This window comes from Hydractinia symbiolongicarpus, chromosome 5 (genome assembly GCF_029227915.1).
Source record: "Hydractinia symbiolongicarpus strain clone_291-10 chromosome 5, HSymV2.1, whole genome shotgun sequence".
Classification (NCBI taxonomy): Eukaryota; Metazoa; Cnidaria; class Hydrozoa; order Anthoathecata; family Hydractiniidae; genus Hydractinia; species Hydractinia symbiolongicarpus.
The window spans coordinates 8,272,780-8,296,675 of record NC_079879.1 but is presented as its reverse complement, the minus strand read 5'-3'; the positions used below and the strand labels follow the sequence as shown (position 1 = coordinate 8,296,675).

Below are 23,896 nucleotides of genomic sequence, written 5' to 3'. Positions count from 1 at the left end.
CCATCTTGCGCCTCAACGTGGCCGTAATTATTGACGCATGCGCAGTCTTAGTTTCCGCTCTGAAACAGCCGTGAAAAATGCTTGCTCTCCCTAGAATAAAAAATATTTTAAGGAAACAAAATATTTTTTATATTGTAGGAAACGATCCAAGGGAGCATCAAAGTGAAAAATAAGCTGATTGACTAAGTGATGATCTAGGAAAAAGTTTTGACAATTTAGCGCTGTGGGGGAGCGCAACGGGAGTTCTTAGAATTTATAGATGGCCCATTCTAAAAATATAGTTCATTTAATTCGTTAAAAAATACTGCTGTAAGAGCATGTTTTTTACAAAATGGCAGCATTAGCTGCGCATTGTGTAAACAAACCAGAAACCGAACCGAGCTCAGCTATATTTTTCAAATGGTAATAATTACCACATCAAGGTACGCGAAACAACGAAGATAGCAGTGTTCTTTAGTGAAAGGTAAATGGATTATTCTAAAAACTGTCTAAATTTATGTTGATGACCAGCTCTCTTGAAAATAAAACTCGTCTTTCCTCTCTTCTACCAGACCAGACTCTAGAAATGACAGATCAGGGTACAAACCCTCATCAATGGATACTCTGTGTTTAATTGGAGAGACAAATAACCTGATCAGGAAACATGGTTTTCTAGTTTTGTCTTTGGTAGATGGTCCAACAACTTGAAAATGTTTTTATCCCTGCTATTCTCAGATCTGGGTTAACATGGCTTAATTTTTAATTTTATACACGAGCTGCCTTTATTACTGACCAATCTTTAAAAGTTCTATAAAGAAATGACCGCACAGATCAACTGCAGTGCAATGCACTTGAATATTACGGTAAAATCCTAATAAGATTAAAAACTTTACATTGCAATAAATCCTCTTCTAATAGATGACTTGCTAGTGTTTACAAAAGATAAAATGTTTTTGTTTTTTTTGCACATGCACAAGCATTTCTGTAGGTGGAAAATATAAACAACAGACCATGGTAATCAAATTAGTGAAATTTTTCAAGAAGAATTAGAAAAATCAGGGGCGTAGCCAGAAAAAAATTAACCTTAGTCGAACCATTAACTCACAGGGTCAACATTGCACCACAGGTGCGATAATATCCAACTGGGGGTTTGAGGGGGCGTTGTGAGCCCCCTAAACGGGTCCAGGGCAGAGCCCTGTAAGCCAATGCCTTTTTACGCCCTTTAAGCACTGAAACGCCATAAAACCGACTTTCTGACATACACAATAGACGTTAAGTATTGAGTGAAAAAGGGGAATAAATGACAACATAAAATACATTAAAATCTTTATCATCAAGGGTGTAATCAAACCAGCAATAAGACAACACAACACCATCATAATGTTTTTTATAGATTGAAATTTATTAAAGCAATAATTAAAATGTTCATTCTTCTTTCTTTATATTTAGCACCAAAGTAAAGTTTTCTACAGATTGGAGGTCATTAAAATATAACCAAATCAAAATCTTCTTTTTTCATAAATATAATAAAAAATTCAAAAATATAATGAAATTAAACCATGGACAAAATGCCTTCATACAAATCATTGAAAACCCTCATGTTAATAATACGTTCCACACATCGTGTTACAAACATTAAAATTATGGGCATAGTTGGGATTATTAGTTAAGTAAGGAACATTCTTGCGTAAAAATTTTAACCTACTTTTGGAAAATTTGTAAAAATATGTTACGTTTGATTCGATTCATCATGTTTCAGAAATAATGTACAAAGCATGAATTACAGACAACTAAATTTAAGCCTTGAGAAGAACAAGGATATGTATAAAGCTAATCTGTTTTGCTTTAAAACGTTAGCAAGACAACTATTAATTTTAACAGATACATTGCCAGCATTGTGATAACATTGACCTTATCAATTCTGTATATATATCAAGAGAAAATTCATAAGGTTTTTAAAATGATTTTGAAAAAGACAAACCTAAGAGCCTTCACTACAATGAATAAATCTTAAGACGTCCTCTCGCAAGTTACAGTGAGAAGAATAATCGTGATCACTGAGGTGTGGAGCTTGTGGTAGTGAGTGCCTACATTATATTTCCCAATACCGTTAATAAAACCCGAGGGGAATGAATCTACCAAGGTTCTGCAGATAAAACTTGTTTAGGTTTAATAGGTTTCGATTTAGAAATCCCTTTGACGAAAAAGATTTTAAGTTAAAGGTTTGCTTTTTACAAATGGAAGAATTCTCGTCATTAGTGCTAGAAGTACCACATTGATTAACTAACGTTTGGGCTAATGCAAAAGGAAAAACTTCGAGATGATACACACGTTTCCTTTTTCTTTTTTTTTGCTTTGTTATCATAACGTATGACAACCGAGCTTAAAATATTGAGCAAAACGCTTAAATTGCCCAGAATGTTTGTCATTATCGCAAAATAAAATAGATACTGGTTGTAAATTTTTATTTGAAGGCAGATGAGGAAAAATGTTCTGATTTAAAACCGTCTTGAATCATAGCTGACCACAATCAGGATAAAAAGTTGAAATATTTCTCTTAAATAAACTGTTATAAAGGCTTATAAGAATAGCTTTATTCTGTATAGGATAAATAGCTAGCTAACTGAAAACTTGAAAGTGCTCTCTACACAGGAAAACAAATCTGAAGATTTACATACAGATACAAAAGTTGGATGGTTCGAGTATAGAGAATTTTTATGAAGTTTTATACAAGTTATAAAGCTAAATACGGATCCACATTTGACAGCAACATCATGCTTTCTTCACCTTCACAACTTCACTAGCCTTGTTTTTTTTTTAATATTCTTGCGTATGTTCTATAGCGATATATGGAGCGGATTTTTAACCTCTCTGCGAAATTTACTAGCCAATAGGATGCGTCCAAAATGACCATAAATGAAAGACACAAGACCGTACATAGGCATAATTTTCGCAGGTAATCCTGCGAAAAAAATTATCTGCGAAACAAAGTAGAGATTCAACACCTCAGCCTGCAAAACAGAGTGGATACTGTTAAATCCTGCGAAAACGAGGCGTGGGAAGGGCGAAGCTTGTGTGTGCCTTCCGGGAAAAGATTTGTGCCGGATCCACAATTGGTGCACCCATCCATGTGTTGGCGGTGGCGGTGAAAAAAATGACGTGTTGAAATGAAAAAAGTAGGTCAGTCGATCGCAAAGCCTGACTGACGCTGGCTACGCCCCTGAGAATATAGTTAGAATTTAATTCCAGTTCTTCTTGGATCTCATGCTACCCGAAAAATATTTAATTTTCATTAATAACCATTTTACCCTGTGTGAGTCCTGCTTTTTTATCTTATCTATCCACTCATTTTCTTCAAAATATTTTTGTTTTAAAATTTGATGATGTTAACTTGGATCCGAGAATGTTCCATTTTGAGTAAGAAGGAGGCGACATCCTGGGTACCCAGATCCATTGGTCAAAAGTTAGCGATGTAGCCACAATATTATTTTCCACACTTCTTTTGTTGATACATACGTTAGAAAAACAGAATAAATTAACCATGGATTACACACACCACAAGCACAGATTTTCATTGCATAAATTAAGGGTAAATTTTGTGTAGAAATAATCTATCTATTTAGTAGTATAAGGCACTAGTAGATCAATAACTTCAGTACTTAGTCTATGTTGAGAAGCTTTAAGTTCTGGATTGTGTCATACTCTGACAGAGAGGGTGTCAACTGGTTGAAAAGTTTTAATTTTTTTAAGAACTTTTTTAGCTTTGGGGGCCCTTGGAGTATTATTAATGGTAAAAATGGGGTTGCAAAACTTACTATAAAAATAATATTTCCATGCTTGTATTGCCTTTAGTTTGTACAAACACATGTCAATAATATTCTATATCCAGGAATTTTCTCTAGAGCAATAGTGTAGAAGCTGTTTTTTTGTCTAATATTGAAGAACCTTATATTTTTTTGCAATAGATAATTTCAATGTAACTTTTGGAGTTTGACTGATGATCTTTTTGTGTCACTTTTTTAGTACCATAGTTTTATTAATTTACTTGCAGTAGTAATTTTATGCAGAAGACCTGTGCAAAAATTATTCCTTCTTGAAATAGGCTCTTTTCACACAGTAAGGTGTGTGAAAACCTGTATGAATCAAAGAAATGTGGTTTTTTTGGGAGAGGGATATATAAAAAGAAAGTTGTGGTTCAAAAACAAGTTTAAAAGATGAAAAGAATTGAATTTCTCAACAGTCTACATTGTTAACATTTGCTCAAAAATGTTTTATTTGTTAACTTGTTATCTCACACTGTCAATACATTCACATTGAAGTCACTATGTTAAAAGTGAAGCTTTTGCATTGCACTTACAAATTCGAAGCCACACAACTTGGAAACGGCTGGAAATAACAGATTTCATCTCCTGCATGGGACACGTTGATGACTTAATCAAAAAACTTTAAAACCCTATTATCTCTTCCAGCACATGATCCTATGAAGACTTTTGTAGGAGTAAATAAATTTCTTCTGCGTATCCACAAGTCATTGCTGATATTCTTAAGCTGATCTTTTCCATCACCTATTGCGAGAAAAATTTGAATAACAAAAAACTTTGTGCACCTGTTCACTATAGTTAACAACCCAAAGTTAATTTGAAAGCAGAAGTTGATGAAAAATTATTAGGTTGTAAAAAGCTGGAACTCGTAGAAGCCAATGTTTTTCTAGTTTATTATAAAGTTTTAACTGGAAATTTTTGCTGATTTAGAAATTTAGATAATAAGTCAAAGCCATTTCCGTACATGTTAATAAGGTCCATGGTCCATAGTTTTGAAAAATACTAAAAAAAATTGTATATATAAAAACACCTTAAGTGATGAAAGCTGAATAGGTAAAAGTCGTCAAATTTCAGGTAATGAGTGTAATTTGTGGTAAAAAATGGATAATTGACAATCGAACTTTAGCTTTAAAAGCATATAAAAAATTCTTTATTTCTTTCTTGTTTAGATGGTGAAGTTACTGAAAGATTTATGTCTTCAGCATATTGCTTTAAATATAAACTTGTATCGTGATTTGGCAGAGGTTTTAACGCATCAGCAAAAAGAACTTTTAATTAAAAGAATGGCTACTCATAACTTGTTTACAGTTGATCGCATAAGATCAATATCGAACAATCTGTTTAGTAAAGGTCTTAAGAGACTTGAATTGCACAATACTTCCTTGGTTAATGATGGATTCTTGAAGAAGCTATCTCAATCAGAATGCTTATTTGAGTACATTAGCATTACAAATTGTAAAGAAACAACTGGTAAGATATTTTAGGATTTATGGAACTGGAAATGGCTTACTACACTCTTTCTTAAAAATTTTAAAAATATTTAAATTACCAAAATCTCCTTAAAATTTAACTATCATCCTGAAATCCTCCATTATAAATTCTGTAAAGGGCTATGAAACTTCCTTGTTGACACCTCATTTGTTTGTTTATTTGTGACCATGTTTGCAACAGATTTTTTCCCTAAAAATTATGTTTGCTTGTGAAAAGAAGAATTTTTAGGGTGTTTGGGGTTTTTAATTACTTAAAAGTTAATTAAAAGTTTCGGTGTTGCCTGCCCCCTACCTTACCTTGTAGGGGGCAGACAACACTAGATTTTGTGGAAATTTTACCTCTCATTTTGATTTAATAATACACCCATACTAAATAAATGAAAAATCTGCCTACCTTCTCTTTTAGAACCTGGTCCTTAATTATCTAGATTATGTTTTGGCAAAACTGTAAATTGAAAGAACCAACTTTCCTAACTATTAATTTAAATAAAATTGCCCTCTACAGTTAGTTTACCCCCTTCTATTAAGAGTAATCCTAACTGGTCTTGACTGGGAGCATATAGAACAGTTTTATTTCGATTTGAGGTATTAATTTAAATGATGTATTATATAATATAAACAATTTTCTTCAGCAATAGTTTAACACAAGAACAACAAAGCATATTAGTTTTTATCAGTTAAACTGCATTTTTCTATTTAGATAAAGGATTTTCAGCGATATTAAATGGACAGCGAAATCTTTATTATCTGAAGTTGAAGACTCTTCCTTGTGTAAATGGTCTTTGTCTAAGCCGACTAGAATCTTTAAAATTACGTAAGTTGGTATTAAAGAATTTGAGCAATCTCAAAGATCAATATGTGGTGCAGGCAGTGTCGAATTGTCCAACAGTTAGCTGGGTTGGTTTGCAATACTGCAGAGATTTGACTGATGCGTGTGTTATGGCAGTAGCGGCTGTTCTGAAAGGAAACTTAGTAAGCGAAAAATTTAGATGATTTTTAAACATTTTTTTCTGCCATCAAACTTTTGCTACTACATGTTGAGTTCAATTTATCATTATTGATTTGATTTCTTTTTATAGAATATTCTTCGGATATCAGGCATATCCAAAATAACTGACCAAGCCTTGGAATGTTTGGTAAAAAACTGTACAAATTTAAAGGAGTAAGTCTTTCAGGAGTTTGTGAGGCGTTTGTAATGACAGCGAATGTATTAACAAACTTTTTAACAAAGCCTTTATAAGTGCAATATAGATTTTTTTTTCAGATTACAGGTTTATGGTTGCAACAAACTGCATGAAGAAAGTATCAACGAGGTTTGTTTTATACACCCTTTTTAAATACACTGAGTATTGCTGAAGTAGCTTAACGCTCTTTAGTTTTCCTCACCTTGCAGCCAAAAACTCTGCGTAAGACAGTAAAGTAACGACTATGCGCTTTAAATCTTAAAAGATTTCAGTTTAAGTCACCACGAGACAAAATAATAATTTTGTATAAATCCTTTATTAAAGGAATGGGGATGGATAAGTAGAATATCATAAAAATATGTTTGATTCTTTAAAAACATTTCTTAGTTATAAGGTGGTGAGAAATCTTAAATGTTCGCGTACTACGTTATTTTTAGTGTTTGAGCTATCAAGGCCTCATGATTTCCGGTGTCATTCCAGTTAAATTCTTTAAATTTATGTAAAGTGGAAAATCCCTAAAGTTTTTACAACATTAGTATCGATAACATTTTTTTAATAACAACATTTTACTTTAAGTCTTTCTTTATAATAAAAGGGGTGAAATTCTCACGATTTGCTATTCCTCATTGAAAAAAAGTCAACCAGACACAACAAACTGGTTCGGTTTCGCTATATGTTACCTTCACTGAAAAACAAATCACAGTTTGTTATCATGAGGAACAAAATGGACCGGCTGGCCAGGATTTTACTTCAAATAATATATTATTTAAATAATATATTATTCAAATAATATCTAACGCTTGACAAATTGGGCTGTGTTTTGCTTTTTGTAGATGATTAAAATTATTTTATTTGCAGTAAGACAAAAAAAATGGTAAGTAATCAATGAATTCATGTGATTCATAAAGTATTAAATTAAAAACAAAAATTATATAAACACAATAGGAATACCAACACCTGTCATAGGAGTATTTTTTTTTTTTGGGGGGGGGGGGGATTTTACACAGGGTAGTCACTACTGCTGGAAACTTCTTGAAACCCTAGGAAATAATACCCCTAGAAATCACTCTTGGAGAATAATTTTCCCATGTCTGTGCTCTTGAAATACTTCTGGCAAGTGACGTTACAGACTCATAGAACAAGTAAGGCCCTGACAAATTTCCCTACAATTTGACATGGTTTTGATGTATGTAGCCGAAATGGGCCTGTTGGTCGCGGCAACGATTGATTTTGTATAGTTGATACATAACTTTGTATTGATGTGCAACTTGGGTTAAACGGCTCAATATACAAATTGTTTAGATTCTGTGCGAATTAAATTTGACGAGCATCGATATATCCTATACTTGTGGGTATGGAAGTGAAATTGCAAACTTAAATTCAAATTGCTTCTCCGAATCTTTACACAAGTTTATCAGCTGTGGCGTCCAAATGGTTGAAAATGTTTTGGTAGATTTGGCAGTCCATTGTCCACTGATAACATCTTTGGAGCTGTGTGGTATAGATGGTGTAACTGATAGATCGATTAGGAATGTAAGTATGTCGAAGTTACCTCTATAGGTCTGAATTTTTTATTTTCTCTTCAGTAACATTATTTCAATACATTTTAATGATATTTATGTAACTGGAATTTAAAACAAATGACCAGTTCACTAGCTATTTTTCTTCATCCATTTGTCGACCACCAGTAGTTGCAGCATAGAAATTTTCTGGATTTTCATTGAAAGATGCAATGTGTTAAAAAAACACAGGATGCAAATTTCTTCCAAAGTGAAAACTTTCTTGTTTTTAAACAAATTGACACAGTAAAAAAAAAGCATCGTAACATCTAAATGGAAAATGATTTGTTTTCACTGAAATCTGCATAATGAACGACGATGGTTGTTATGAGAAACATAGAGTGAATATTTCTGGCAGTACTACTTTTCTGGCTCCTTAAAAGTCTTAGCACATCCAAGGACTTTTTAGTGGAATTTCTTTATATGCATACATTAGCTTTAAAATGGTCATTTTTACTGCTGTACTTCCCTATGTATCTTTACCTATTTCTGTACTCCTGTCTTGTAAATATGTCGTGTTTACATACCGTTAAGGCTTAAATAAACGCTAAAACTAAAATAAAAGCCCTCTAATTTTCCCTTGTTTAAACACCCAGGTAAAAATTTAATAACCGGCCCTATTGAACGTTAAAAATATCATGGCTTTGAAAGTGTAGGCAATGTAAGTAAATTCTGTGACTTTTCAGTACCGCTAAAAATTTCTTTTTGTAAATATACCCTTTTACATTTGAAATATTTTATAGATACTTACATTGTCGCGTATTTATTCATGTCTAGATCACAGCTGCTATCGGACCAAATTTAAGAGAGATTGACTTAAGCTATTGTGGAAATTTAACAGATGAAGGTATTGGGTTTATAATGCGCAGGTGTACAAAACTGGAAGCCTTGTCTTTACAATTTTACACTGGCGTGTGCGAACCATTACGGATGCTGGCTCATCCTGAGAACAAAGAACAGGCTAGATGTATGAAACGGTTGTTTCTGCCTGGTTGTCGAAATGTAAGTTACTTTGTGCTTGTTTTAGGATCGCCAGAAAAATTATTTATTGATTTACCTTTTTACCGTTTGGTAAAGAATGTAAAATTTCTTGTTTTAATTCGAGTTGGTTTCATTTTTAAGTTTGACGTTTCAATTCTACGTGCGATTCTACCCTACCTGTCGAACTTAAGAGACTTCAACATGGCTGCGATAAGAGACTTCACTGATGACTTACTCTTCTTAGTGGCCTGGCACTGTCCCTTGGTGAGCAGCATCAATTTAAAAGGATGTAAATTGGTAAATAATCGTTCCTTCGTTGTTTTCCCCTCTCCCGCACTATTATATTATAAGCAGCCATCTTTTTTTTTTACTTTCAGGTAACTGACGCTGGAGTATGTGTGTTAGTCCAGTACCTGAAGTTGGTAGATGTTGTTTTATCTGGTGTGAACTATTTAACTGACAAACCAATTTTTATGATGGCTAGTAGTAGTGTTGCAAGTTCTTTGGAGAAGTTGTATGTCTCTGGATGTCACCTCATATCGTCACATGTGTTGCAGTATCTCAAGGTAGAAAGGTTTTGCATTATTGTAATGAAAGAACAAAGTTTAAAAATTCTTTTTATAATCCCTGTTAATTAGTTATTTGTAGTAACAGCGTGTGAAGCTAAGAGAAACGTAAACTTGAGGATTTTTTTCTGCCAATGAATTTCTTATGCTGCTTTTTGACGAGGGTGATTGTTTTTGTATTTCCAGCCTAAAATGTCCGTAGGCTGTCCTCCAAATTATTGCAAGATCACGCGATTAAATTTTTTCTTTTAAATTACGACGTCGATGCAGAGAGATTTTAGGGTAGTTTTTATTTTGTTTAATATTTCTCAAAATATTATATTCCTCATCTTTGGACTGTTTACTACGGCTGTATGCGTTGATAAGGATGTTATTTCTCTTTTACTAGCCCGATTCTAAATGTTCTTATAACCGAGGCTTTATCGCAAGCAAATAGTTTAGCATTACTTTGACATTTTTTTGTGCTTATAAAATTATGAGCAGTAGATCAGAAACAGAGTTTAAGAAAACCCGGCCCTGATTATCCATAGAAAAAGAGGAGAGAAAACACCCATGTCAATTGGCTGTCGTTAAAAAAACATGAGGGTGTTATATTTTGACCTTTCTGTTTTCCTTCTTAGGATGTAAGTGTCAAAGGTGTTGTGGTCCAGCATCGAATCCCTGGCGTACCGTCCAGTCAAATAATGGCTAGAAATTTGGATACTGGTGAATTTTGTCGTGCAGACTTGTTGTTATAATGTAGATATTGTATAGTATGTAAATGTTTATATTAAAAAGGTTTTATATGCTGATAAAATATATTCTTGTTAACACCTTATTTTTGTAAATAACTCCAACCTATTTACACAAGATGGTTAGCTAGGCGTGTTATTTTGGGAGAGTTTTGAAATGTCAGCACAAATCGAAATGTGTCGAAGGGATGGGCACGATTTAATGTTATTTGATAAAACGTTCTGAAGTACCATTCGTGTGTATTTTTGTAGAGAATTTCAAATATAAGTTTTATATAGCTTCATATAATGTTTATTGTTCAAGAAATCTTAATCTTCTCTCGACAATCAATGGCGTAATTGTCTTCTCAACAAACATACCATACTGTTCCGTTCGTTATTAAAACGTCAGTTAATCTCACAACCTTTGACTTTGCTCATAACACCGTATAATACACCTATTGTTTTTACTGCTTGGAGCGACCTTTTTAAGGGGGGTTAAGAAGGCTATAAAACTTGAATCAAGCTTTAAAAACGACCTTTCCTTTTGACGCTTCAAAGAGAACGAAAAAGAATTTTCAACAAGTTTTGTATATATACAAACTTTTTAAGAAAATGATTAAGGCAAAGAAATATGACTGGCAGGATTCCAACATGGCTTTGTTTGGTTCAGACACTGAGAAAAAGGTATAGTTTTATAAATACCAATTTGCTTCTTTTTTGTAAGCACACTGTCTTAAGCCTGAGTAGAGGTAATAGAACTCGAATCTGAATTACGTTATAGTACGCCCACCTTTTGTTTTTTTCCTAAAAAAATTCGAATTTCTATCCCAGGGTTAGAAAGGGTGCGGAATATACTCAACTTTCCCTCCATTTTGAATTTTGAATTTTGCTATGCTTATAAGAAAACGTATTTTTATGTTATAATTTTTGTTATATTTTGTATTCATTTACCAAATTAATATTTTCTCACCTAGTTTTTAGTGCTGGTTTTATTTTTAAGAAAACAAAATAAACAAAGTTGAATTTGTCGTTGAAGTTTCGTCTTCAACATTGCACGTATAGAACTAGTTTCATACGTCTTAATCGTTTGATATGAATTGCGTTCTTGCTCGTATGGCTTACCAAGCAACTAAGATTTAATCTGAAGGTAGCTAGGATTATAATCAACAATTAATAAAACACAAAGAATACATTCTTTGTAAAACTCTACCACTTAGATTTTATTATAAGTTTCAGACAGATGTAAAGCCTTTTATTGGCGTTTTCATTTTAACTGCGTGCTACGAAAGAACTGTGAAGTCGCCATTGAAATTCATATATAAATAATTTGTTTATTTAGCCTGGAAACAAAGTTGGTTTCAGCATCCCTTTTTCGACTTGTCCCCAGGAATTGTTTATTTTCGGGTGATTTCTATTCAAAGCCAAACCTCTTTTTCGCTGTCAGTCTCGGAGGATTGTCAGGAAGAGAAAAAGCCCTGGGGAAAAGGTTCTGTTCCAAACTATTTAAGTTTAACACCATTTCATTTCTTTGTGGATCATCTCTTTTCTTCTCGCAGGATTTCAGTTTTGTTGTTTGAGGTTAAGTTCAGATGACTATGAAATCACCATATTAACCTCTGCTCATTAGAACAATTTCTTAAAATGTGTAATTAATGCGAATTAAACATGACGAAAGGTTACAAATAAAAACTTTCACATGGTTTTCCGCTTTTAAACGCTGATAAAGCATTTTACTAAATAAGCAATTATAATTTTTTCGTTCAGTTATCCTTATATGTATATAACGTCGTTTAGGTGAAGAAAGAGTCTGCAGAGACTGAACCTGCTTGGAAGGGAGCTGGGGACGACGTTGGTTTACAAATCTGGAGAATTGTCAAGTTTAAGGTCAGTAGTATGTATCACTCTTTGTGTAATAAGAAAAAAATAGTTTCCACTTGTCTAAAAAAACAAGAGCTTGCCATGTTTTTACTTCCTACGGATGTGCTGAGTTTTTTGTTGTAATAATCGCGCCTCGTCTTTATTAGTTAAAGCGGTGTAAATTCAATCAATTTATTCAGAATAAATGAATGTTTTGCGCTATATTGCCACTGGAAACGAAATAAAAAAACAATTTTCTTTCTAACATTTTTGATATTAAAACGGTTTCTCCACACAGGTAACACATTGGAACAAGGAACAATATGGTGAATTCTACAATGGAGATTCGTACATTATTTTGAATACATACAAAGAACCCGAAGGTGATGAATTAAAATATGATGTTCATTTTTGGATTGGGAAACATTCCACGCAAGATGAGTATGGTACTGCTGCATACAAAACTGTTGAGTTGGATACTTTGTTGGATGATAAACCTATCCAACATCGTGAAGTGCAAGGACATGAATCCAAACTTTTCAAATCTTACTTTGATAGTAAGTTTATTTTTTTGCGTTGATTAGATTTTGTTCCATCTGAAGAGCTAACTCTTGATGACAATTATTTTTAGCTTTGACACTGCTAAAAGGAGGGGCTGATACTGGATTCAGACGAGTGCTTCCTGAAGCATACAAACCCAGATTGTTCCATGTTCAGAAACAAGGCCGCAAAATAACATGCACTCAAGTTAGCTTGAAGAGAGGAAATTTGAAAACAGGAGATGTTTTTATCATTGATACTGGAAGTACTATTTATCAGGTAAGTTCGTTTAAGTAACCAGAAGTGGACTTTTCAATACATTTTTGTTTACATCGATCTTTCCTTGCAGTATAATGGAGCGGAATGCAGCCATGACGAGAAATTCAAAGCAGCGCAAGAATGTGCTCGCATTCGATCAACACGTGGTGGAAAAGTCAAAGTAGAGACTTTGGAAGAGAGAAATACTTCACCTGAGCATCCAGCATTGATGATTTTAAAAGATGGTGAAAGCAAAGAGGTAGGCTAGTCATATGCACTGTAAACCAACCTCGTCTCTAGAATTTTTTATGTTTCTTTTATTTGGGTGAAACAAAGAGGGTGGAACACAAAGGTATGGACGGTTCAAAAAATATTTTTTTACTCTTTAGAAAATTAAAGAAAAAGGTGAAAGAAAAATGTTTAGGTAAAAATAACAAATTTATACTTTATGTGTACATTTGAGTGTTGATTGCTAAAAAATCGTTGTATTTTTTATACCAACATTCAGTTTATCTGTTCAAAAAACCATCCAAGATTTCCATCCGAGTTTTGCACGATAGTCGTGTAGTTCTGAAAACAAAATTGTCAACTAATCAGGAAATGCAGATATTTAAACGCAGTCAATGTTCTATAAGCAACAGAAGAAAGATTTCTCACCGCATCTTGTAATGTTTATTTTTGTTTGTGTCATCACAGAGTGAGTGATGCTGACGGTAGTTTGGATATGGATGATGTTGACGGCTTTTCAAAAGATTTATTAACTTCTGATGACGGTGAGTGACATTGGATACATTTAGCAAGTTCTCGGGTCCATGTAACAACGCAATCCCCCATCTGGCCTTTTTTATGCAGTGCTAATTGTTTGTCAGAGGGACCGACGTTGGGTTTTTGTCCATAAAATGTATGCCATACAAAAGTTTAGTGCAAACCTCAATATTAGTGTTTCGTCCGTGTGCTTTAAGGAAATATATTTTCGAGGGAAGTAATTATTACGAAACTTATTGCAAATGTTGCATGCCGTGGGAGTAAATCTTTATAAGAACTTTAGTCTGTTTTCCGACGCCTAAAACCGGATCAAATAAGGGATTATTCTGTGTTTGTTTACATCTCTACTTTTTGTTTCGTGTTCAGTGTACATCGTGAATTCCGGCGAACATTGTTTTTGTTGGGTTGGAAGTGGAGCAAGCGTTGACGAACGGAAAAATGGATTAGCTTATGCGTGTAACTACTTGAGCAAGACAAGTACACCATGGCTTCCTGTTTCTGTAGTTCAACAAGGAAAAGAAACCGCCGAGTTCAACGCAGCATTTTAAATAGTAAGCGAGACGGTTATTTTCATTTCCGGAAATTATTCACTTCCAGATATAGAAGAAATTTCCTGAACTATATTTTTTATAATCAGTTAATAGTAATATATTTTAGATCTAGCCTCAAAGCAGACTGATTCTCTTTATGGTGACGTCACCGGTAGTGAATGAATTGCGCAATGTCATCAATAGGGTCTCTTCTCTGCAGTTGGAAGCTTTTTAGGCGATGCTTTTTAATTTTTGGTTATTTTTTATGTATTTATTTATTTAGAGTTCACTTGATGTTTTGAAGAAATGTTATTTATGGAGGCAACAATTTAATTTATGCTCATGTTTGATTGTATTAGTGTAAAAGACAATTATATTGTGGTTATTTCCAGACTAACTGGTTTATATTAAACGTAAATTTCATAGAGACTTTTAACAACGCCGTGTAGGGCGGATTGGTTTTTTTGTAAAACTACACCTTTTAAGATCCGTTACAAAAACAGAAAATTGTAAATGATAAAGAAGTTTTTTATGTGCAAGCACCCCGATGGAGTAGTTTCGTCATAATTAGCACTCTTATTTTTATTATTATTATTTCTTATAAGCTTCAGGGCGCACAACATTGATATTGTTCACGAAATAAAGTGCACTGATAACAAAAGTGGTTAAAAACTACTAAAATGGAAATGCTAATGAATTTATTATAGGAAACTTTGAGAACGGATAAAAACCCGCGTGTTATTTGTAATAGCCTATTGAGCCAAGATTAAACTTTTTTAGACAATGAATAATGGTTGACATTTGGTGCGTTCGTTTACATCAAAAGCCAAATTGATAGTCTAATATGTTATTAATCGTTTCTTTTTTTTTCAAGTCTGTACCATGGAGATAAACATTCTGTATCAATGAGTCAACTATGCCCTCCCTAGCAACATTTGTCAAGGAGTGAACTTAGCTAAAAACAATTTCCACACATTATGTAAATAACTCAACGGCATACATTGAATTTATTAAGGTGTCTGCTTAACACATTTCCAAAAAAGCTCTGCGATGGAGTTAGCTAACATTGGTGCGTTTGTTTACATGGTACCAAAACAATTCGTCTTGCATGTTCTTTAAAGGCATGTAACAATGTAAGATAATACAGCATTGTTTTTGGTAACCATAAAAGGGCACATAAACAAACCCATAAAGGCGATCTATAAAAATAAACCGTCCTCTTCTCTAAACTGTTACGAGCGAAGAGGAGTGGCAAAAGAACTTTAAAAAGTTTTTCCTTGACCTATTTTTTTACTTGTCGACAACTCACAAAACCAAGATGATAAAAGCAAAGAAATATGACTGGACTGATTCCAACATGGCCTTGTTTGGCTCAGACACAGATAAAAAGGTATAGCTAGTTAGATAAGCCATTTTTAGCTAGTTCTGTACACTTATTTTTACGTTGAACATTCTTTATGGCATTTTAACGTCAAAAGTTTTTTTAAATATTTATAACTAGCTAGCTAGCTGACGTTAATTGTTGAGATCAAAAGGTTAAAAGGCTAAGCTAAGTACTTCGTAGAAAGGACCTTAACCCACACTTCAATGACTAAAATAGTCATAATACCAAGTTCAAGTTAATGTTTGATATATTACGCGAGTGCTGCACTACAAATTAGTTAAATGTCTGTGTTGCTGAACTTCTTATTACTAAATAGGAAGCTAGCTAATTATTGAATTCATTTGGCTAGTTTTAGTACTTTTAACATCAGTGCTTTATGGTCTAAACATAAGCTAGCTAGCTACTCCACCACAAACGCTATAAACGAAGCAATTTTACTCAACAATGTCTAGGTAAAAAAAGAATCTGCAGAAACTGAACCAGCATGGAAGGGAGCTGGGGACAAAGTTGGAGTGCAAATTTGGAGGATTGTAAAATTTAAGGTAAATTTCTACATATATATATATATAGCTATATATATTAAATTTATATTTTTAGTACCAATAATTCCTATTTTTTAGCTTTAATATTTTATATAAATTATCATAGGTAACACATTGGGATAAAGAGCAATATGGTGAATTCTACAATGGGGATTCGTACATTATTTTGAATACATACAAAGAGCCTGAAGGCGATGAATTAAAATATGATGTTCATTTCTGGATTGGTAAACATTCCACGCAAGATGAGTATGGTACTGCTGCATACAAAACCGTTGAGTTGGATACTTTGTTGGATGATAAACCTGTCCAACATCGTGAAGTGCAAGGACATGAAACAAAGCTATTCAAGTCTTACTTTACCTGTAGGTACTTACTGATCTGTTAATAATCTAGGAATTTATAGTAAATTTATATATACAAGTGTAACTTGTACTTGCAAAAGTTTTTACATTTTCTTAACTTAAAGCTACTCATAATTTCACTGTTTTTATTTTTATTTCAGCTTTAACATTATTAAAGGGAGGTGCTGAAACTGGTTTTCGCCGAGTGCTTCCAGAATCTTACAAAACAAGATTGTTTCATGTTAAAAAAGCAGGAAGAAAAATCACAAGCACGGAAATTAGTCCAAAGAAAGGAAATCTGACATCTGAAGATGTCTTTATTATTGACTCTGGAACTACAATTTACCAAGTAAGCTCCTTGTATGAATAACTATCAATCTAATAGAGATAGTTTATATCTTACTACGGGTTAAAGGAAGAAAAGAATGTTGAATTAATGTTTGTGAGTTTGTCTGCAAACTCAAATTCTGCATTTTTTAAACAAAGATGGATAACGAAATTCACTTTAGAATAAGTAAAACAATGGTTATTGAGCTAATTAATTCACAATGTGTTCATTTGCAATTTTTTTTATTTTGCATTTTAAAGTCCTATTTACAAAATCTTTTGTTAAAAATTTGCAAATCACACCATTCCAATTTTAGTATAATGGCTCGAAATGCAGTCATGATGAAAAGTTTAAAGCTGCTCAAGAATGTGCTCGTATTCGATCACAACGTGGGGGTAAGGTTAGAGTTGAAACCTTAGAAGAAAATTCAACATCTCCAGAACATCCTGCTCTTATGAATTTAAAAGATGGTGAAAGCAAAGCAGTAAGGACCTAATTCTCCAATTATTTTTTTGTTATTTGACATTTTTTATTTCAATGCGACATTAAAGAATGTAAATAGATAATTGTTATGATGATGATTGTTAAGCTATCCAGGTGTTCTTGTCTTTATTTACTTGTCTAATATATATTTAGAAACCTGATGTCAAAGGTAAACGTGAAATGTTTAGAGTCAGTGATGCAGATGGCAGTCTTGATTTGGATCCAGTTGATGGATATTCAAAGGACCTTTTGACATCTGATGATGGTAATTATTTTTTGTTTTTTGAGGATATGTGACAAGATACTAATTGCTGAGTAAATGTAGTAATTTTCATCAAAATTTTGGAAAATTTTTAAGAACATTAGTATATACCTTCAACTTTCATTAAAATATCATTTGCAAAATTAAAATAAATAAACATTCTTAATGACCATACTCTTAAAAAATTTCTGGTATTTTAGTGTATGTGATCAACACTGGTGATCATTGTTATTGTTGGGTTGGAAAAGGTGCAAGTATTGATGAGCGAAAGAATGGTTTGTCATATGCCTCAAATTATTTGAACAAGACCGAAACACCATGGCTTCCAATTACTGTGATAGCAGAAGGCAAAGAGACTTCTGATTTCCAAGCTGCTTTTTAAAATGGTAGGTGTCTCACAAAAATTAATCTAGATTCAAACTTTCTTGTATTGTACTTTTGCCAATAAAAATAAAAAACAAGATTGTTGTGTTCAGAAAGATTGGGATTTTTTTTTTCAAAATTTTAACTTGAGAAATTACTGCTCATCGTAGCCAAACATCTACTCTTTGTTTGACTGGCCATGCATTTTTTTAAAGGAGGTTTGAATACAGAAAACAAGCAAGCTATATATTCAGCATTAATCAGTTTTTTACAAGGATTTAAACTATGTTGTTTAATATATGTAAAGGTGAAAGGCAAAACTTGCAACATCAAAGAAATCAGATATGAAAAAGGTTTGATGTCAGCAAAAAAAGAGGGTGGGAGGGGCATTATGTCCAACGATATGAATCAACATGCTTCTTTTTTTAGGATCAAAGTATGGTGCTTTGAATAGTTATTTAATTTGTAAAGATTTGATTGTCGCATAACACATACACACTCCGTGGACACATCACTGAGGGCATGTAATGTACGGTCAAGAATTGTGATGTACGGTCAAGACGTTGTCGCTTTGTAAAATTACATTTGTAAACATAAATTTAGTATCACCTGGAGAAAATAAACTTATTTTTATTGTGAATTTTTTTTTTGCGTAGTCCCCAGAAGCATTCCATTTGTTTTCAGCGGAAGACACCAGGAAGGTGTAAGAACAAGATTACATTTTACAGGACTACAAATACCGTTTAGGCTAGAAATATACAAAACCTAATAACTAGGAAAAATTTTTAAGGTACAATAATTTTAGTCCGAGTCTCCATAAAATGATGCAGAGACTCACAAAAAATCTAATAAAAAACTTTGGTGGAGAAAATTATAAAAATGTGCTCCACCCCAGATGCTTCATTTCGTAATTGATAGACAAAATCTATGATCTACCCTGCTTTCATTTTATCATTTCCAGCCTTAACAAAGGAAAAAGGGCACTATGGAGAACCTCTGTAGCCAGAATAAAAAATAAGAATAATACAGCCACAATCACACGTCTAGACGTTAAGTGCGATGTGCTGTTAAATTACTGCTTTTATTTGTTACTATGCATCGTATTAAATCGACAACCCTAGGTTTCTATCAACCTCGTTCCCAGCATTTGTTATAGTGTGGGCACCTCCTAACACCAATAACTTAGGTGGATGGTTTGAAATTGGTCCTTACCCAGGAGGATTGGAAATTTCAGAAAATATTTGGGGAAAAAAAAGGGGTGAAAAGTTAATGCATCATGATTTAACATGTTTTATCATACAAATTAATTTATTTCCGGTTCTTTTTGTACAAGAACGCCTTTTCTATGAAACTGAACAAAATGGTACGATTTTCTATTGCTTTTACTTTCTTATTTAATTTCATTAATTCTGTGGCTTACGTGTGAACGAGCTGGAAAATGATGAAATGCAAAAAAAATATATTGCGAAATGTCCAGGTTTTATCATACAAATTAATTTATTTCCGGTTCTTTTTGTACAAGAACGCCTTTTCTATGAAACTGAACAAAATGGTACGATTTTCTATTGCTTTTACTTTCTTATTTAATTTCATTAATTCTGTGGCTTACGTGTGAACGAGCGGGAAAATGATGAAATGCAAAAAAAATATATTGCGAAATGTCCATCCGTGTTTAAAAAAAACCAGATTATAAGTTCGGGGACAAAACTTAACCTGTCATAGACACATCAAAAAAGTTCATATTCTTCGTTTGATATATACTGCGTAAAAAAGCTAATTATTGTCAAAAAATTTAACAAGAACAAATTTTCGGTGTTTAAAGAGATGTACGAGTACTCAGAAAGTAGTGAATTTTCGCGGAATATATTATCGCAAATGGCGTTCGCAAAAATAAGGATTTTCCCAAAAGATATTTAGGGTCAATCTCGTAACCAGGATTTGTTAGGTTTTTTAAATTGTTTCAGGCCGTTTAAATATAAAAAACCTAACAAGTCTTAAGGGGACGGTGTTGAAATCTATGGTATACAAATAATTTCGCGAAAATATTTTTGCAATTTTGTTTGGGTTTTAGTGAATAATTTCTTCCACCCATGGATTATTGCAACTTACCAACCTCGATCCCAGGGCTTTTTTTTCTAATAAAAAGACAAAGAGCATGGGGGTCGGGTTGGCAACCTACCCCTTAGTATATTTTTCATAACATTTTGCTTGTTTTTAGAAATAAAAAGAAGTTTGGAAGATTACATTTGTCGTTGTTTTATTTCCTTTACATTTGTTAATATTACTTAAATTTCGCGGAAGATATTTTCGCGAAATGCAAGCTTTGCAAAATGCAAAATTTTGATAATTTGACCAAACTTCACGAAATTTAATTCTGCGAAAATATCCTTGTGTTCTTAGATCTTTTATTGCTGGCTCATATCAGACGAAAAAAAAGCTGTGGGTACGAAATTGCTACGCCGATAGCCAACAAAAAGTCAACTTATTTCGGGAAATTAATGCTTTTGATTAAAGTGTAACGTAAATATCAAGAGCCTTGGGGAAGATGTTGTAAACCCCGCAGTTATAAAGTTTTAAATATATAAATATATAAAATCACACGCATAATTCGTTCTGTTTCCTTTTGATTGCCCACTAAAAATATCAGTATCGTTCTGATGTGGTTTGCCTAATGTGATAAAAGCAGAAGATCAGCTAATATTATTAACGAAGACAAAAGAAACTGGCTGGCAATGAACCTATACTCCAAATAAAAATAGACTTTGTGTTTTCTTTTCCCGCTTCTCGAATGTTGTTGAATAATTTTCAAGTTTAGAGGAACTAAATTAAACGATTCCTAAAAATCATAAATGTTTCGGCGAATTAACCGAAACCGCGAATTCTTGACATTAAATTACTTAAATCATTCTGCTTTTTTATCTTTTTGGATACTTCATGGAAGACTCGCATTTAACTGGCTCAATTTTTGCGAATTGTATTATTTCGCGCGAATCAATTTTAACGAATCGACAATCTACACATTTCTCATTGGTTAATTTTCGCGAAACAGGTAAAAAATCCTGAAACTTGAAAAAAATGTATCGCTTTATTTTCTAATTAAAATTTAGAATATTCCCGATGATGTTATATTCAGAGAGGTTAGATATCGTGCGAAGTTATTTTGAAAGCTTCTACAGTACATACAAGTGAAGCAGTAAGAAGTGAAAACATTACCTTCTTGAAGTAAAATTCACTACACTTGATTCAACCTTTCACAACGCGGAAGCTCGCGATGGGCATGCCTATCATAATAATTATAGTTTACGCACTTTTGCATTGAACAAGTCATTAACAGAAACCTTTTTTTCAAATCTGGTGAGGTATAAACCTTCTGTAACTAACACTTAAAAAAACCTCTACGGGTTGTTTTAAAAACGCTTCGCCACGCTTAATAAATTGTCATAATTATTTCTTTTAACTTCCTTATAAGGCCTTCACTAAATATTATAAAGTCGACACAAACTGTTGCAAAGGAGTGGCATAACATTCAAACTTTATTGTCGAGCTTTGTGAACAGTTAAAGAAAATCAATATGATAAAGGCAAAGAAATATGACTGGAAGGATTCTAACATGGCCTTGTTTGGCTCAGATACAGAAAAAAAGGTATGTATTATAAGAAACCACTTTATTTGACTTGTCGCCTAACAAAAATTTAATCAACCAATGGCATTTGAATGGCATTTCTGTATTATCACCTAGTATAAGAAGAAACTAGCAAATATCAGAGTAGTCCTGATATTTCGGGACCGGACAGAGCCTCCCATTCTCGACCCCAGAACTCTTTGAAATAAACCTTGAAATAGTTTAATCTTGAAGAACTCTGGAGATAATAATTGTCTTTGTTGTATCAAAATCATGTTTTTGATTGAATCTCTGAAGTTATAGACCCTGTTAAAGTTAAGAAAAAAATTAAATTCTTTCCACCCAGCCATAGAACCTTAATCATAGCTCTCTTTCAATAAATAAAATCCACAACAAATTTTAATCTTAGGTCAAGAAGGAATCTGCTGAAACGGAGCCAGCCTGGAAAGGAGCTGGGGAGAAAGTTGGACTACAAATTTGGAGAATTGTTAAATTCAAGGTAATACAACTTTGTGGGTTACTTTCTGTGTTACCACTATCGGCCTCGCCCACCAACCTTTTCAACTGGGTAGACTTAAATGACATAAATACCTGTTTAGTGTCTGCAGACACCGAACATTGTTCACCCTCGTTCCCAGGGCATTTTATTTTCTTGATGAAGTTGATAGCGGCGCTCCGTAATAACATCTCAGGGGTCACAAGACCCTGGGGACGAGTTTGAACACTGTTTAAATCACAATTTCTTGGCTCCCACTATGTAGGTGACGGATTGGGAGAAAGAGCAATATGGCGAATTCTACAATGGAGATTCGTACATCATTTTAAATACATACAAAGAACCAGAAGGTGATGAATTAAAATATGATGTTCATTTTTGGATTGGGAAACATTCCACGCAAGATGAGTATGGTACTGCTGCATACAAAACTGTTGAGTTGGATACGTTGTTGGATGATAAACCTATCCAACATCGTGAAGTGCAAGGACATGAATCCAAACTTTTTAAATCTTACTTTGATAGTAAGTTCATTTATATTTATTTTATCTCCTTTTGATACCTTGCCCGATGCTTAGCCCGACCTCTGGAGAATGCATAGCAGAATATCTATTGTACCATTTCAGCTTTAACATTATTGAAAGGTGGAGCGGAAACTGGTTTTCGAAGGGTGCTTCCTGAAGGTTACACCACCAGATTATTTCACGTAAAGAAAACAGGACGAGGAAAAATTTATTCTACCGAAATTTCTGCAAAGAAAGGAAACTTAAAATCTGGAGATGTTTTTATCATTGACACCGGTAGTATCATATACCAGGTAAGTTGCTTTGTTTTTTTCCTTTTAAACGGGGAAATGTTATATGATTTTTTTCACTTGTTTCCTTTGTAGTATAATGGTGCTGATTGCACCCATGATGAAAAGTACAAAGCTTCGCAAGAGTGTGCTCGTCTAAAGTCTTCACGACAAACAGCAGCTAAGGTTGAGGTTGTGGAAGAAAAAACAGCATCACCTGAGCACCCCGCCCTTTTAGCTCTAAAAGATGGAGAAAGCAAAGCAGTAAGTTCTTGTTATTACGAGCCACCCTAATAAAGTCACTGCTGTGTGAATCTTCCAATTTTTTCGAAGCACTTCTTTATTTTTTATATAGAAACCTGATGTCAAAGGTAAAAGGGAAATGTTTAGAGTCAGTGATGCAGATGGCAGTCTTGATTTAGATCCAGTTGATGGATATTCAAAGAATCTTTTGACATCTGATGATGGTATAATAGACATCATTTATCTTTAAACGACTTTTTTTTCGCCATGTAATGTACTTTGTTCGCTCTTAGTGTACGTGATCAACTCTGGTGAACATTGTTACTGTTGGGTTGGTAAAGGAGCAAGTGTTGACGAACGGAGAAATGGTTTATCATATGCCTCAAATTATTTGAACAAGACTGAAACGCCTTGGCTTCCAATAACTGTGGTAGCAGAGGGAAGTGAGACTGCTGATTTCCACGCTGCTTTTTAAGTGTTTGACAACTGCGTTCTTTATACTGCAGTTTAAGTATCGTATGCATATAAAGATAAAGGAAGACACTACTTTCTATTAGAAACAAATTTGTATATTTATATATGTAAATAATACCAATAGCACAAATTAGAGATATGCTGATTTGACTTTTTCATGAGGACCTTTTACGTTGATAAAGAGAACTTGCTACTTATGTGCTAAGATAGCAACAACTCAGCACCAACAACCGCCAATTTTAAATATTATACACAGTTATCCAACGCGCTGCCCAGAGCTAAACTTTGATATTCAAAATACGTCAGGTTTGCAATAGCC

The 23,896-nt window shown here is 33.5% G+C and overlaps 4 protein-coding genes across 6 annotated transcripts; all 4 read left to right on the top strand.

Annotated features, from left to right (window-relative positions):
• The first annotated feature begins 184 nt into the window (after positions 1 to 184).
• LOC130644571 (F-box/LRR-repeat protein 20-like) lies at positions 185 to 10,397 on the top strand. Its single transcript, XM_057450232.1, has 10 exons — positions 185 to 463; positions 4,970 to 5,270; positions 5,991 to 6,262; positions 6,370 to 6,452; positions 6,555 to 6,603; positions 7,777 to 8,007; positions 8,811 to 9,035; positions 9,156 to 9,311; positions 9,392 to 9,580; positions 10,201 to 10,397. The coding sequence occupies exons 2-10, from the start codon at positions 4,970 to 4,972 to the stop codon at positions 10,315 to 10,317; spliced, it is 1,623 nt and encodes a 540-aa protein (XP_057306215.1). The 5' UTR covers positions 185 to 463; the 3' UTR covers positions 10,318 to 10,397.
• Positions 10,398 to 10,765: 368 nt separating this feature from the next.
• LOC130644577 (gelsolin-like protein 1) lies at positions 10,766 to 15,636 on the top strand. The gene is made up of 9 exons (XM_057450241.1): positions 10,766 to 10,977; positions 12,088 to 12,177; positions 12,449 to 12,707; positions 12,782 to 12,969; positions 13,040 to 13,207; positions 13,338 to 13,372; positions 13,645 to 13,721; positions 14,080 to 14,264; positions 14,527 to 15,636. The coding sequence occupies exons 1-8, from the start codon at positions 10,906 to 10,908 to the stop codon at positions 14,259 to 14,261; spliced, it is 1,071 nt and encodes a 356-aa protein (XP_057306224.1). The 5' UTR covers positions 10,766 to 10,905; the 3' UTR covers positions 14,262 to 14,264; positions 14,527 to 15,636.
• Positions 15,456 to 18,589, top strand: LOC130644576 (gelsolin-like protein 1). Of its 2 annotated transcripts, XM_057450239.1 has the most exons (8): positions 15,457 to 15,633; positions 16,080 to 16,169; positions 16,276 to 16,534; positions 16,675 to 16,862; positions 17,158 to 17,325; positions 17,478 to 17,589; positions 17,787 to 17,972; positions 18,379 to 18,589. In XM_057450239.1, exons 1-7 carry the CDS (start codon positions 15,562 to 15,564, stop codon positions 17,966 to 17,968), a joined length of 1,071 nt encoding a protein of 356 aa, XP_057306222.1. In that variant the 5' UTR covers positions 15,457 to 15,561; the 3' UTR covers positions 17,969 to 17,972; positions 18,379 to 18,589. The 2 variants fall into 2 exon arrangements, with proteins under 2 accessions (XP_057306223.1, XP_057306222.1); XM_057450240.1 differs by lacking the exon at positions 18,379 to 18,589 and having other exon boundaries at positions 15,456 to 15,633; positions 17,787 to 17,973.
• Positions 18,590 to 21,449: 2,860 nt separating this feature from the next.
• On the top strand, positions 21,450 to 23,707 carry LOC130644575 (gelsolin-like protein 1). 2 transcript variants are annotated; one of them, XM_057450237.1, is made up of 7 exons: positions 21,450 to 21,592; positions 21,981 to 22,070; positions 22,333 to 22,591; positions 22,694 to 22,884; positions 22,957 to 23,124; positions 23,216 to 23,327; positions 23,397 to 23,707. In XM_057450237.1, the coding sequence occupies exons 1-7, from the start codon at positions 21,521 to 21,523 to the stop codon at positions 23,576 to 23,578; spliced, it is 1,074 nt and encodes a 357-aa protein (XP_057306220.1). In that variant the 5' UTR covers positions 21,450 to 21,520; the 3' UTR covers positions 23,579 to 23,707. The 2 variants fall into 2 exon arrangements, with proteins under 2 accessions (XP_057306220.1, XP_057306221.1); XM_057450238.1 differs by lacking the exon at positions 23,216 to 23,327 and having other exon boundaries at positions 23,397 to 23,638.
• Positions 23,708 to 23,896: the final 189 nt, after the last annotated feature.

Excerpts from the sequence above, each read along its gene's own strand:
- LOC130644575 (XM_057450237.1), top strand. The coding sequence starts at position 21,521 with ATGATAAAGGCAAAGAAATATGACTGGAAGGATTCTAACATGGCCTTG. Across the intron at positions 21,593-21,980 it reads GCTCAGATACAGAAAAAAAG|GTCAAGAAGGAATCTGCTGA; the intron begins GTATGTATTATA and ends TTTTAATCTTAG. Across the intron at positions 22,885-22,956 it reads CCGGTAGTATCATATACCAG|TATAATGGTGCTGATTGCAC; the intron begins GTAAGTTGCTTT and ends TTTCCTTTGTAG.
- LOC130644577 (XM_057450241.1), top strand. The coding sequence starts at position 10,906 with ATGATTAAGGCAAAGAAATATGACTGGCAGGATTCCAACATGGCTTTG. Across the intron at positions 12,970-13,039 it reads CTGGAAGTACTATTTATCAG|TATAATGGAGCGGAATGCAG; the intron begins GTAAGTTCGTTT and ends CTTTCCTTGCAG. Across the intron at positions 13,373-13,644 it reads GGTGAAAGAAAAATGTTTAG|AGTGAGTGATGCTGACGGTA; the intron begins GTAAAAATAACA and ends GTGTCATCACAG.
- LOC130644576 (XM_057450239.1), top strand. The coding sequence starts at position 15,562 with ATGATAAAAGCAAAGAAATATGACTGGACTGATTCCAACATGGCCTTG. Across the intron at positions 15,634-16,079 it reads GCTCAGACACAGATAAAAAG|GTAAAAAAAGAATCTGCAGA; the intron begins GTATAGCTAGTT and ends AACAATGTCTAG. Across the intron at positions 17,590-17,786 it reads CCTTTTGACATCTGATGATG|TGTATGTGATCAACACTGGT; the intron begins GTAATTATTTTT and ends CTGGTATTTTAG.
- LOC130644571 (XM_057450232.1), top strand. The coding sequence starts at position 4,970 with ATGGTGAAGTTACTGAAAGATTTATGTCTTCAGCATATTGCTTTAAAT. Across the intron at positions 9,036-9,155 it reads TTCTGCCTGGTTGTCGAAAT|TTTGACGTTTCAATTCTACG; the intron begins GTAAGTTACTTT and ends TTCATTTTTAAG. Across the intron at positions 9,312-9,391 it reads ATTTAAAAGGATGTAAATTG|GTAACTGACGCTGGAGTATG; the intron begins GTAAATAATCGT and ends TTTTACTTTCAG.